At 37.2% G+C, this 13,015-nt stretch overlaps 1 protein-coding gene across 1 annotated transcript in view; it reads right to left on the bottom strand.

Moving 5' to 3' along the window:
• The window catches only part of LOC145994170 (uncharacterized), a 73,688-nt gene that overhangs the window by 49,516 nt on the left and 11,157 nt on the right, over positions 1-13,015 (bottom strand). Inside the window, exons 2-3 of the mRNA XM_083130266.1 lie at positions 4,719-4,817; positions 1,590-1,657 (exon numbers count right to left, since the gene is read on the bottom strand). Of these exons, the coding sequence (XP_082986392.1) occupies positions 1,590-1,657; positions 4,719-4,812 (162 nt within the window). The 5' untranslated portion in view covers positions 4,813-4,817. The remainder of the gene's footprint in view (positions 1-1,589; positions 1,658-4,718; positions 4,818-13,015) is intronic.

Here is a 13,015-nt window from a genome sequence, read left to right as displayed (position 1 = left end):
AATTTTCAAAGAGAAGGATGACTTCGATGATGATGAATCTGAAATTGTGAGAACATGGTAGAAGATATCCTGAAAACTCTCCTTCGAGGTGTGCATGGATCAGGTCGTAACCCTGCCTCGTTTAACTGAGCAATTCTGTTTAATTTTACTTCCAAAATTGTAAAAATTAAATAAGTAGCAATATAATAAAAGAACCGGCATGTATATCATATTTGTATGGTATACGAAACCTCTGGTGTGAGGTTACAAACTAAAGGTGTCAAATTGTATGTTCCAAGCGAGGATTAAGGAACGGATGGTGGCCTCACATTCTAGTCTCGTCCAGAGCTACGCCACTGGTTCCATGTGCTGTTCGATAAGGTGTTTAAATCCCCTTTGACAAGAGTTCGAATCTCTGACTTCGTAGCACATTAACTAATTCCCCTCCTCTCCAGTATACATATAACATATAGCTCAATAATAAAAAGACATATATTGTCATTGCCTAATCATTTAAATTCACAGTAAATTTGATTGAAGCTGTGTTTGTATTATATTATTTTTATCGATGCTATGTATTTAAAGTCATACCTTATTTACTCTCATATGGATTTGATATTTGTACAAATTGTATAATTAATCTTAGTGTTCATCGTCTATTGTGCGATGTATAATATGTTTGTATCTGAAAGTATTTATCAGTACTCTGTTGTGATTGTACTATATTGTGTGTGTATTTTGTTCTCTTACTTCTGTGTAACATACCTACTGCCATTTTTATCTTTTTTTTATCTTTTGCTTTGTATTTTGTAGTATTGTAATTCTGTTGTTTTGTAGTTTTGTATTTTTGTAATTTTTAAAATGTACATTTAATCTATATTATAAATATTTTTAATATGATCCTTTGTAATTCGAACGATTGGTTCTGTTAAGGAGCTTTCGCTAAATAAATAAATAAATACTTAAATGTAACCTGTCTCTTAAAATGCATGACTTGCTGTTTATACTAATACTGACACTGTTAAGTGTAGGATTACTTGTAGGTGAACCCCGCACGCCCCTCTCCCCTTTCCTTCGTCGAGAGTTTAATTTCTGCGGCTATGCATTAGCCAAATTACTTACACCATATCTATGTAAACTTTTGTTTGTGGATGAACTGCATGTGGTAGTACTCGCTGTTTAGATAGTTAGATATTTCCTCATAGATGGCTCTGTTTACATCTTGCCTGTAATGTCGTCTCGGGCATCATTCAGAACTATTTCCAGTTTGTTTAATTTACAAAGATATGCTGTTAAATAGTGCAGATAAGCAAAGACCATGTACATGCACATTTCTCCTTGTGTCAGACTAAGTTTATCTATTTGATTGAGAGCACAAACAGGTCCTTTCAAATTAAAAGATAAGAAATAGAATTTCTTGTCACACCTAAACGAAGATGGAATAGTATCGTTTGTTTTAACTTCTGGACGGAGCATAACAGTTTAGGGAGAAGAAAGCGAGACAGGGAAACAGTGGCGTGGATAACTCGCTGTTAATTAATACCTTAATCTAATGTTAGTGTAACTTTAAAACTAAATTGAATTTCAAGAGGGAGGGAATTGTAACGTACCTCATTGAAATGTCTGCCAAGATCCCTTCCCTTGTCAATCAGCTGATTGGCTAGGGTTTTTTCCTCTGCTGCGAAATGAAAGATAAATTTATGATTATTATACGTTGTTCCTTGGTCTTAAATCTGCCATTTCAATACATCACAACACTGGAATGTTTTACTTATTTTGAAACCCGTAGAAAAAGACCCTACCTATAATGTTGGCAAGGGGAAGTGTGCAACGGGTACCTGTTCATCCCATATATTCAGGTCATTTCCACCTTACGCAACCAGCCTTTTCAATCCAATAGTAATAACAGGAAATAGTGGTTATATGTGAAAGCAAGTATATTGCAGAGCATATTGCAAGATGGTATGCTTCACTACTTCAGGTGGCTATAAACATGTCCAAATTGTAATATACGAGTACATATCGTTTTTTTTTAAAAAATAAAAACAATCATCTTCAGTTTTCTTCCTCTTTAAGAGTAAGCCAACAATACAAATTAGTTACAAAACTACTAATATTATTTTTCCCAGTCTATTACCTACCGCGCTACGACGCCAGAGGTCCCGGGTTCGAATCCCGGCCTTCTCATGGGTGTTCTTTGTGAGTGTCCGTTAATCAATTTAATTCATTATCACTCATCCTCATCGTCGCGATTAGCCAAAAGTGGAAGAAAAGCGACGCTATATAACAAAACTAAAGAACATCGAATCTACTACCTACTGCCTTTTCATTATTAATAGCTATTGTGCTAGTAAACAATATAATTTATTAGATAAGCATCAACATCGGTTAGTACTAATAAGTTGTAACTTTACTTTTAACATTTCTAAAGTAAAAAACGTGCTCCTTTTATTTACAAAACATAAGCTTTAATATGCAAGCACAAGTGCAACGTTCTAGCAAACAATAAATAATATACTGAATCAGTCTTTATATGTTTTTAATAAATACATGAATACTAGTGTTTGTTATGTTTGATAGCAGAAACATTGCACTTCTCTTATTAAACGCCGCCACTCGAGCCATACGTAAATTCAATATCTTGGCGCCACCTTTTATTGATTTGATTTGTTGTTTTTAAGTCCACTTTATGCACAGTAAGGCTAATCGGGACTGGACCTACAGTTTAAAGTGGGATCCGAACCACTTGTGCCTCCACCGGGTATCGAACCCGGGACCCCTTGAATACAAGGCGAAGACGCTACCACTGCGCCATCGGGGAGGCCCCAACGCCACCTTTTATTTCTTGCATCAGTATCCACTGTAAAATCCGTTGCATTTGTTTTGAATTAGTAAATAATATACTCATATTTAGCAGTAGCTATTATGTATCTTTATTTATAGTTATTTTTGTAAGATTTCAAATATATGGGTACGAATTTAGCCTACTATTCCCCGAACAGATTTCTTCATTTTTACACAAGAAACTACTTACTGTAATGAGTTCCTGTAGCATTGTATAACATCTGGAAGGTGTTTTCTGTCATGTGGGAATGCATCATAGCCGAAATTTATGTCTTTTGTTGAAAATTAATTCTCCGACGGACAATAGCCTTTGGCGCGTATACCTTCGTAGATCATCACGCGTCGTGCTTGTGTTTTGTTGATGTTCATTGGGATGCAGTGTTTCCAACCTTCTGTGTTTCCAACCAAAAATACAAACATGACGTGTCGTGGATGCGTGGTGAAATTCATACCGGGAACCCCACAAACCATTGACGGATAGCCCCAAAAACCATTCACGGATAGCCCCACGAACCATTTCCGGCAAGGTTAGGTTAGGTTAGGTTAGGCAAGCATAGTTAAAATTTTGTTCGTAATACAATGCGAAGAAGTAAGAAAAATGTGAAAAAAAAATTACACCAGCTTTCTTCACGAGTGTTTTTTGGGTTACGAAGGTTGAAAACACTGGATACCGAATGAAAATCGACAAAGCACAAGCACGACTCGCGATTATCTAGGAAGGTGTACGCGTCATACTGTGTCATACGCAAGCGAGACAACACACATAAAGAAGTACTCATAATGTGAAAAATTGACATTACTTTCATAAAAAAAACGTGAATACACCTTAAAGAATGTTCCGCGAAGCAGATAGGTAAGTAGGAATGTTAAAAGTGACGAAACGAAGAAGTTACAGGTGTTCGGGGAAAAGTAAATTTTTACCAATATATGAGTATTTCCTCTCTAAAAGAAGCGAAATCGTGTTGATTAAGACATGCAGTTTCGCCCAACATTAGTACGGTTCTAGATCCGAGCTTATCAATAAAGTATTTAGGGGGACCCAGGGGGTTTGGAAAGACGTATGTACCAAGTTCTAAAATTAAATAATGAATATATACTTATCATCGCAAGCATAGGCGTAACTTGGCGGAGGCAAGGGGGGTAGTTGCCCTCCCAAAATTTTCAGATTTGTTAAAATTTACAAGTTAAAGATATTTTTGTTAACATCCTAAGACGTGAGGAGTTAAGTAATAACAAATATTATTTGTGATTTCGCAAATGTAATAGTTACTTAGCAAATAATCGTGGACGCTATTTCTATGGGATGAGGACCTCCCCCATGGCGCAGTGGTAGCGTCATTGCCTTGTAATCAAGGGATCCCGGGTACAAGTGGTTCGGATCCCACTTTAAACTGTAGGTCCAGTCCCGATTAGCCTTACTGTGCATAAAGTGGACTTAAAACAGCAACTCAAACCAAACTCTATGGGATGAAAATCTTTTCGACTCTGCCCCCCCCCCAAAGTTAAGCCTCAAGTTCGTACCTGCCCCCCCCCCTCCAAAGTTAAGTCCCAAGTTAAGGCCATGATCGCAAGTATTATATTGGGACCACACGGCTTTGAATGACAGTATTAATTCACATATTATGAATATAACTATAAATTTAAACGTTTATATTTTTATTATATTCATATAATACTTTCTGAGACACTTGGTTCGGACTCCATCCGAAATATTCTTCTAGGTACGTGCCTCCTTAATATCTGTCAATCACCATTCATCTTTATCGGGATGATTAATACACAAACTATAAAAGTGACGTTGAATAGCCAGAAAATACAGAATATTAAATTATTCAATTACAAACAAGAACTGTTTTAACCCATTACAGCTTACAAGGCAGTGAAATCGTACTTACACGATAGATCGGATCTTAGTTCGAACCCTGCCGCTAGGATCGTTGTGAGCAGTAGCGGAAACAGCAGACGATCTAAGTTCAGCTTTGACCTCATTTCAGCTGAAAAAAAGATAGTCATAAGCACAGGTAGGTCCATCTCGATAATCACATGATAGATAAAAAACTTGATTTTATTTTATGTGCAGGACGTAGAAGGATTTGACTGACAATCCATTCACAAAACAATCGCTAAATGAAATCCTAAGTATGAAATATGAAAACAATCGCGAATTACCACGAACGTTTAGCTTTACAACCAATTTTGTTCACTGAGGACTATTTGGACTTTTTGAGGTACGGTCTTATCGGAAGTGACGTCACCTAGTGCAGTTCGAAAGCGCCAATAGGAGTATTGGAGTCCGCAGGACACAGGACTCCACAATGCAGTCTTCTGTACTTCACACGTTAGCCCTGAGACACGTATCCAAGACAGATCTACTTGTAAACTTACACATTACCAGAATTTCGTAGATACATTTTAGATATGAAATTTCTTACAGGGGCGCCGCGATGATTCTTTTGAATAAGAATTATGATTGTCCCAAAGATGTTCTTATTTAGTACTTTTTATAAATAAAATTTTCTGAATTTGAAATATATGTTTCTTTTATGTGTTTACTGCCTACTATTACTAGAATGGGTGAATTTTCACCTGTGTGATTTTCTTTTTCCCTTTTATTTTAGTGTATTTGAGTTGTTGTTGTTGAGTTGGTGTTTTAAGTCCACTTTATGCACAGTATGGCTAATCGGGACTGGACCTACAGTTTAAAGTGGGATCCGAACCACGTGTGGCTCCACCGGGTATCGAACCCGGAACCCCTTGATTACAAGGTAACGACACTACCACTGCGCCATGGGGGAGGTCCTTAGTGTATTTGAACTCTAAAACCTTTCATAAAATATTGTAGGCACTTGAGAAACATTTGTATCACACAATTTTTTGTCAGGGTAAAATTACAACATTTTACTGTTAAAATGTATTATTATTATTATTATTATTGTTAAAATATACAAAACAGTAATTTTGCCTGTAGTATTATATGGGTGTGAAACTTGGTCCCTTACATTGAAAGAGGAACATAAATTGAGAGTATTTGAAAATAAGATCCTTAGGAAAATATTTGGACCTAAAAGGGATGAGGAGACAGGTGAGTGGAGAAGGTTACAGAATTTAGAACTACATAATTTGTATTCATGTCCAGATATTATTAGAATAATTTAATCAAGAAGACTTAGGTGGGCAGGCCATGTGGCACGAATGGGAGAGGAAAGAGGAGTTTACAGGATTCTTGTTGGGAAACCTGATGGTAAGAGACCTGTAGGAAGGCCAAGACGAAGATGGAGGGACAACGTTGAGATGGACCTAAAGGAAATCGGTAGGGATGGAAAAGAGTATATAGATCTTGCTCAAGATAGGGAAAGATGGAAGGCATGTGTTGCTGCAGACATGAACCTTCGGGTTTATGAAAGCTAGAGAGTTAGTAGTTAGTCCGAATCAACACATTGTGATGGTACCGTCTCATCCAAGTTTTCATTCTCTGAATTTAACTCTTCTCCTAACATCATAAACAATTCGAAATTAGTCTGCCCTTTCTTATAATAAGCCATTTCGGTCCAACAAACTTATAAATGTTAGAAAAGTTAGTAATGATAAAAAGTTGCACTATTACTAGTTGCACCAACACCGAGCACAGCAAACACTACAACACGAAATACTGATTTCTTCACGGATGATTACTCTACACTGAACCTCTTGAGAATACCTGTAAGCAGAAACCTGTGTGAAGTGCTGCTATCTAGTGGCATCCGTTATAAAATATCCCTGGCTGAATTTTCACCCATCCTAGTGTTGCAGGGTAGGGCAAAGAACTAACCACACTGACTGCCTATCTAGCAAATGCTAGATAGGCCTACATTCTGACTTGGGAGCCGCGAAATGAGAAAGTTTGGGAGCCTCTGCCTTATTCCATAGGCTACAGAATCAGTTTAACAACACCTCGAGCAAAATATATATTTTCAGGTGTAATTTATCTTTTATCAGCACTGTACAAAAAAAAATAATGCAAAAAAGTAATGCTATTGCGGAACTGAGCTATGTTTATCATGCCACTGTTTTGTTTTGTTTTTAACAGTAGTGTACTGTTTTACTGATAGCCCCGCCCAGTTCGCTGCACTTCTTGACACTAGGTGTAGCTAGTGCACATTTATCCCGGTGTCAGGCTGGTGCAAGGAAATCACGTTCAAACAAGTAGCCTGATAACATTGTTCAAGTTCAGAAGATTCAACAAATGCCTGTCTGCTGCTTTAAACGTTCATTTGATTAGTTTGCACGCACCACGTGATCATACACCGCACGCTACACCGCTCTAGAACGTAGTGCAAACGGTGCAGCAGGGGTGCATCGCCCCCCAATCATGGTCGGATATGAGTTCTAGGGGGTGCAAGGGGTGCAAACATTGACGGCCAAGTGTACCTGCAGGGGGCAATTACCGCCCAGAACTTCAAATTTTATGCAAATAAAAATACTTTTCGTAAAATGTTCTTGCTCGCTTCCCTCACAATGCCTGTTCTTCTTAATCTTATCAAGTTCAGAACGGCGGGAGACGCGGCCCTGGGCGCCGAACGATCTAAATGAAAAAATTCTGAAATTGATTGATTGATTTGTGCTAATAATAAGTCTACTTTATGCACAGAAAGGCTAATTGAGACTGGACCTATAGCTTAAAGTGGATCCCCAACCACTATGTGCCTCCACAGGGTATCGAACCCGGGACTCCTTGATCAGAAGGCGACGATGTTACCAGTACACCATCAGGGAGGCACAAAAGTTGTAAATGATATATAATGCCATGGCGTTCCGTGAAAATATTTGCGCCCTATTCAATTAATATTGATTTCAGCCTGTTAAAAAATTGGACCCAAAAATTTTCTTGCTCGATTCGTTCGCAATTTCTGTTAGTTCGCTGTAACGCATTGTAAATCACCAGACAGAGAAATAAGACTTGTCTTATTTGATTTTGTTTTCAGGAAAGGGAGCGTGCACATTTGAGAGACAAATTATGTAATTTTTGCTGTTGATTTATTGTGAGATGAGTGAATTGGTTGTGTAATGTATTTAAATAATATATGCTGTATATAATATTTATTAAAGAAAGTCTGAATACGTTCACGTCACTCCACTTTGCATATATGTGAAACATATATCGTGCATGAAAGTTATGTTCATGTAAATTTGTATTTGAAATGCATTTATCAAGCCTTTTCTGTCTTTCAAAAATAGTTTATGTGCTTGTTTTCCGTTATCAATCTGAAATTGAACGTGTTAAAAAAATAATTCAAATCGTTTGTTTGAACAAAAATGCTTTAGCACAAACTTCTACCCCCTTTTTGCGTAATTTACGAGGATAATAACGTCTTTGATACTACCACTTATAATAGTAATAATAATGTTGGTCCTTGGTTCTAATCCCGCCTTGGGCATGGGTGTTTGCGAGGATCCATTCATCATTTTCATCATGATATCACTCATCCCCATATTCACAAATTAGTCAAAAGTGGCACAAGAAGCAAAGTAAAATAGAGCAAATCAATAATAATAATAACATTATTTGTAACATTATTATTATTATTATGACATTATTTTCATTAAGATTATAATTATAATTAATATTAATAAAATTATTGTTGTTATTATTATTATTATTATTATTATTATTATTGGTACGTTTATACTGGTACTTAGCCCCCCCCAGACAAAAAATCGTGGTTGCGCCTCTGCGGTGGAGACACCAAATCAACGAACTGGAGGCGGCTATTGTTTATTTCTTGTTTAAAATGGTTTCTGCTGTATTGGAAATTTCAATAAATAAATAATAAGTTTGAATATTTGTGGACAACTAAATTCTACTATTTAAAACTGTAGGTCCATACCCAATTAGCAATACTGTGCATAAAGTGGACTTGAAATACCAATTCAATCAACCAACCAATCCATTAGAAACTACAAACTGCTAACGTGTGTCTCTGTCTAAATACTAACAACAGGTGCACTGACAAAGTGCAGACTACCCACATGTGAAAATCAATGAGTAATGACACCTATTCAGAAGTTGAAGATGATGAATGTAAATAATAAAATTTTGTTTTTGTTAAATTATAACATACATGCATATTTAAGATTTAGCCACTATTATTATTGAAAATTGTAAGTAAAACTTATGCATTTTATCTATGTCAGTATATAAGCAATATAATAAAGTTTTATTATTATTATAAGTATTATATTAATATTATTACACTTAATAGTTATAATTATTATAAAATAATATTGAATTTAATAAGTCTGAAGAAATTAAATTTATTTATTCAAATACTGTTATCAATTTATATGCTTTTTATAAAAATTATGAAAAACCTTTATATAAAAAGCAAATAGTTATGGGATGCTATCACACATTTTCCAGTTCCAGGCATCCACACCTTGAAAAAATCATATGAGAACCCATCCCTCAGAGTGGTACCGATCGCCTAAATTTGAGGTCCCTGGCTCATGGACTATCCATAGTCCAGGGTTTAGTACAGACGGGATCAAATGAAATGTACTTCCCTTTTCGTACCAACTCAGAAGCGAGTTGGAAACTCTTCATTGCTCCTGTATAGATAAGAAAGTGGGGGAGGGCAGTAGCAGACAAGGCCAGCACGCAAACTTGTTTCCAGCAAGCTTTCTGTTGGAGTCTTGGCAGTTTGTGGAAGGATTTTGTGTTCCTAGCCCCCCCCCTCCCGCTTCTCTCTCTCTCTCTCTCTCTCTCTCTCTCTCTTTCTCCTTGTGTTTGTGTGTGTATGCGTGTGTGTGTGGACGCGCCGACACCTGTTTCATTAAAGTTTGACGTATTTCATTGCATTGACTAATCGCTGTTGTGACTGGGTATGAACCAGGTTAGCAATGGAGACATACTGAAGGATCAAAAATACAAAAATTCATGGCATGAGTAGTTAGCAGTAGTAAAGGTAAGGAAAAGTTCCTCGTCCGTATAGAATCGTGCCATCAAGGCACATTTAGGGGATGTGGCAGTAGGGCGCCGCAAATTCTCGAGTTCGGCCATTTTGGAGGTGAATGATCAGCATCACGCTCCAGCCGTTTTTACTCCCCAGGGATGTAGTAGAAACGAGAAAATAAAAATGTTTTACATTTCGCGCATGTGACAGTGTTCTTTGGATATTGTCTTGGAAGTGTCTGTTAACATCCTAATTTTGTTTAAGGATAAAACTGGCTGAAGGCCGCGAGTGTTCCTGAGAAGTAATGAGCATATCACATAATGGCCAATAGTTTGGCTTGCGTTTTTCGAAAATAATAATAATAATAATAACAAAATATACAAATCAATTTTACGAATGCTTACGTCATTGTGACGATGGAGTGCATTTTGCACACTAACGAGGATCTGGCGTCTAGATATAAGGTCAGCATAATGGTCTGTCCTATCCATCTACGTTTGTAGTTGTCCTTTCACAACTTTCATCTTAACACACCTTTCATTACCCAAAAGTGGAAGAAAAGCGAAATAAAATAAATAAATAAATCGGTTATTGTGTCCCTGCGTTTTTCAATTTATCACCATGACCGAAAATTAATGTTTCACTGATGTAATGCATCATTATAATCATGTTTGATTTGATTTGAATTTAAAATTTTGGGTGCGTCAGCACCAAGGCTATTTTGCACCCGTCACATTATACCGGGTCCAGCCCCTTATCGTTACATATAACAACTCTAACGTTGCATAACTAAAATCATAAAATATTAAAATCTTCTGACTTTCGTTAAAAGCTGAGGCTGTAAAGGAGCACTCAGCACAAGTAAGGACAAAACACATGACAACACAAACAAAATTATACTGGCTATGGGGCCAGTCGCCAGAGCCTCGTTAGTCCGCAGTCCAGGGTGTATTACGTGGAAGTCAGGTTGACTATTGGGTGCACTATATGGAAGAAACACCCCTTACACCCCACTATAATCATGTGAATTATTTTCCTTCATCATCGTTTTCATAGACTCTAACGCTGTTGTCCTTAGTGTAATTGATCTTATTGTGTGGAAGTTTTGATGTAGGCAAAATAATGGTTGGGAATAAATCTCAATTGATTGTTCGAAATTTAAAATATAATAACTCCGAGGTGACGCATATTAACTGTTCTTAGTTCGATGTCAAAGAACGATTTTTCCTATACATTAAAAAGGATTCCGGCCTCCGTGGTAGAGTGGTTAGCACAGCTTGCTTAATGACCGGCCTTGGCATTGTGTTCATTCGGTGTCTCATTGTGAGTGTCGCTTCATTAATTTCATCATTTCATCGACCATCCTCATCGTCGCGTTTAACCAAAAGTGGCACCAGAAACGAATTAAAATAAAGCAAATCAATCAATCAATAGAACATAGGGTTTCCGGTTTCATAGAGCAGTATGCAAAGCACTCGGTCATGAAGGCCCTCAAAATTGAAATAATAATTGCAACAGAAAACCTGATATTAGAGTATTTTAAGAGTTTAGGCATATTAAAAATTTACGTCAACCAACAACAAATTCACCTGTATTGTGTGATATATGGTTCTGCCCTAACAATTGATTGATTGATTTTATTTCACTTCGCTTTTTGTGCCACTTTTGGATAATTTGCGAAGATGGGGAAGAGTGATGATATAATGAAATTGATGAATGGACACTCAGAAACATCCATGCCACGTTTGCCACGGGATTCAAACGTGGGACACCTGGTCTTGTGTATGGGACCGGTGGCCATCCACCGTCGTGAGGAAATTAGGAAGCTACAAATGAGTAGCGTGACGCGGTCACGGAAACCTACAACGACTGAAGGCTTGTCTTGCTGACCACACGTCACCCCATAATTCCCACCTCGGCAGGTGGAAGTGAGGCCGGCAGTCGGTAGGTAGGACCTGGCCCTCACGGACTGTTGCGCCACGGGTTATTATTATTATTATCATCTTCAAATAAAGCTTCATCGTTATATATTACCGTATTTCATCGCATAGACGTCGCACCCTGTTTATCAATCCAAAGAGAGAGAGGCGCTGGGGGGGGGGGTAGGAACACAAAATCCTTCCACAAACTGCCAAGACTCCAACAGAAATCTTGCTGGAAACAAGTTTGCGTGCTGGCCTTGTCTGCTACTGCCCTCCCCCACTTTCTTATCTATGCAGGAGCAATGAAGAGTTTCCAACTCGCTTCTGAGTTGGTAGGAAATGGGAAGTACATTTCGTTTGATCCCGTCTGTACAGGCCCGTAGCTAGAATTGATCTCCAGGGGGGGGGGCTAACGGGTTATTACAGGGGCTTTGTAAACCAAGTCCATTTTTCCAAAGATTAACAGTATTGAATGAAGCTAAATTATGTGTGGGAGGTCATGAAATTAAAGTTAATATACAATTTAGAAATATCACACAAATACTACAGTTCTTTTCTACATCTTCCAAAACATCTCTTGACGTGTTAATTGACACTGTTACTGACATCGTCCCTTAATTCACACTCCATACTACCTTTGATGATACAGATATGTATATCATACAATAAAAAATTGTTTCTCCGTTCGTGTATGCCACACGTTAGGAGCGCCACTTAATTATTCCACCTGTTCTATGCTGTCACTCTGTATACCACGGATGGGTTCTTTTCTTTCGAAAGTGAATCAAACAGCGGCGATATATACTAATGGATATAAATAAAGGAATATTCTGAAACTTCTGCGATACAAAGATTATATGCATGAATTTGAATTCTTAGTACAAAATTTTCTTCCTTCTATTATAGAAAAAACAACTATTCAAATATCACTACCAAACGAACAACCAAAACTATAGCAATAAGTTTCCTTCTCGCCAGACACAATGTATGCAAATTATGCAAATCATTAAATTTTCTTTATTATTTTATGTTTTTTATTCTCCATTTACAACCATTTAATCACAACTCATTCCTTTTTATTTGTTCTATTTGGTTTTAATCATTTTCTAGTTCCTTCTAATTCATTAATAATTTACTTTCCGATTTTTGATTGTCCTGCCATCTATCGTAGTTTTTATCAACTCTTTTCCCAAATGTTTATCGTTGGCTTCGTTCCTTCTCGTACAGCGCCTTGAATAATGTAGTGTAGAAAACGACCCAAGAAACTGGTTCTCGAGATTGATGAGAACATAGATGGCAGTGCGATCAGTATCGGTGCTAATTTTCTTATGAAAGTAATGC

Source organism: Lepisma saccharinum, chromosome 10, assembly GCF_977018435.1.
Source record: "Lepisma saccharinum chromosome 10, izLepSacc3.1, whole genome shotgun sequence".
Taxonomy (NCBI): domain Eukaryota; kingdom Metazoa; phylum Arthropoda; class Insecta; order Zygentoma; family Lepismatidae; genus Lepisma; species Lepisma saccharinum.
Note: the sequence above shows the minus strand (reverse complement) of the source record. Positions and strands in the feature narration are given on the sequence as shown.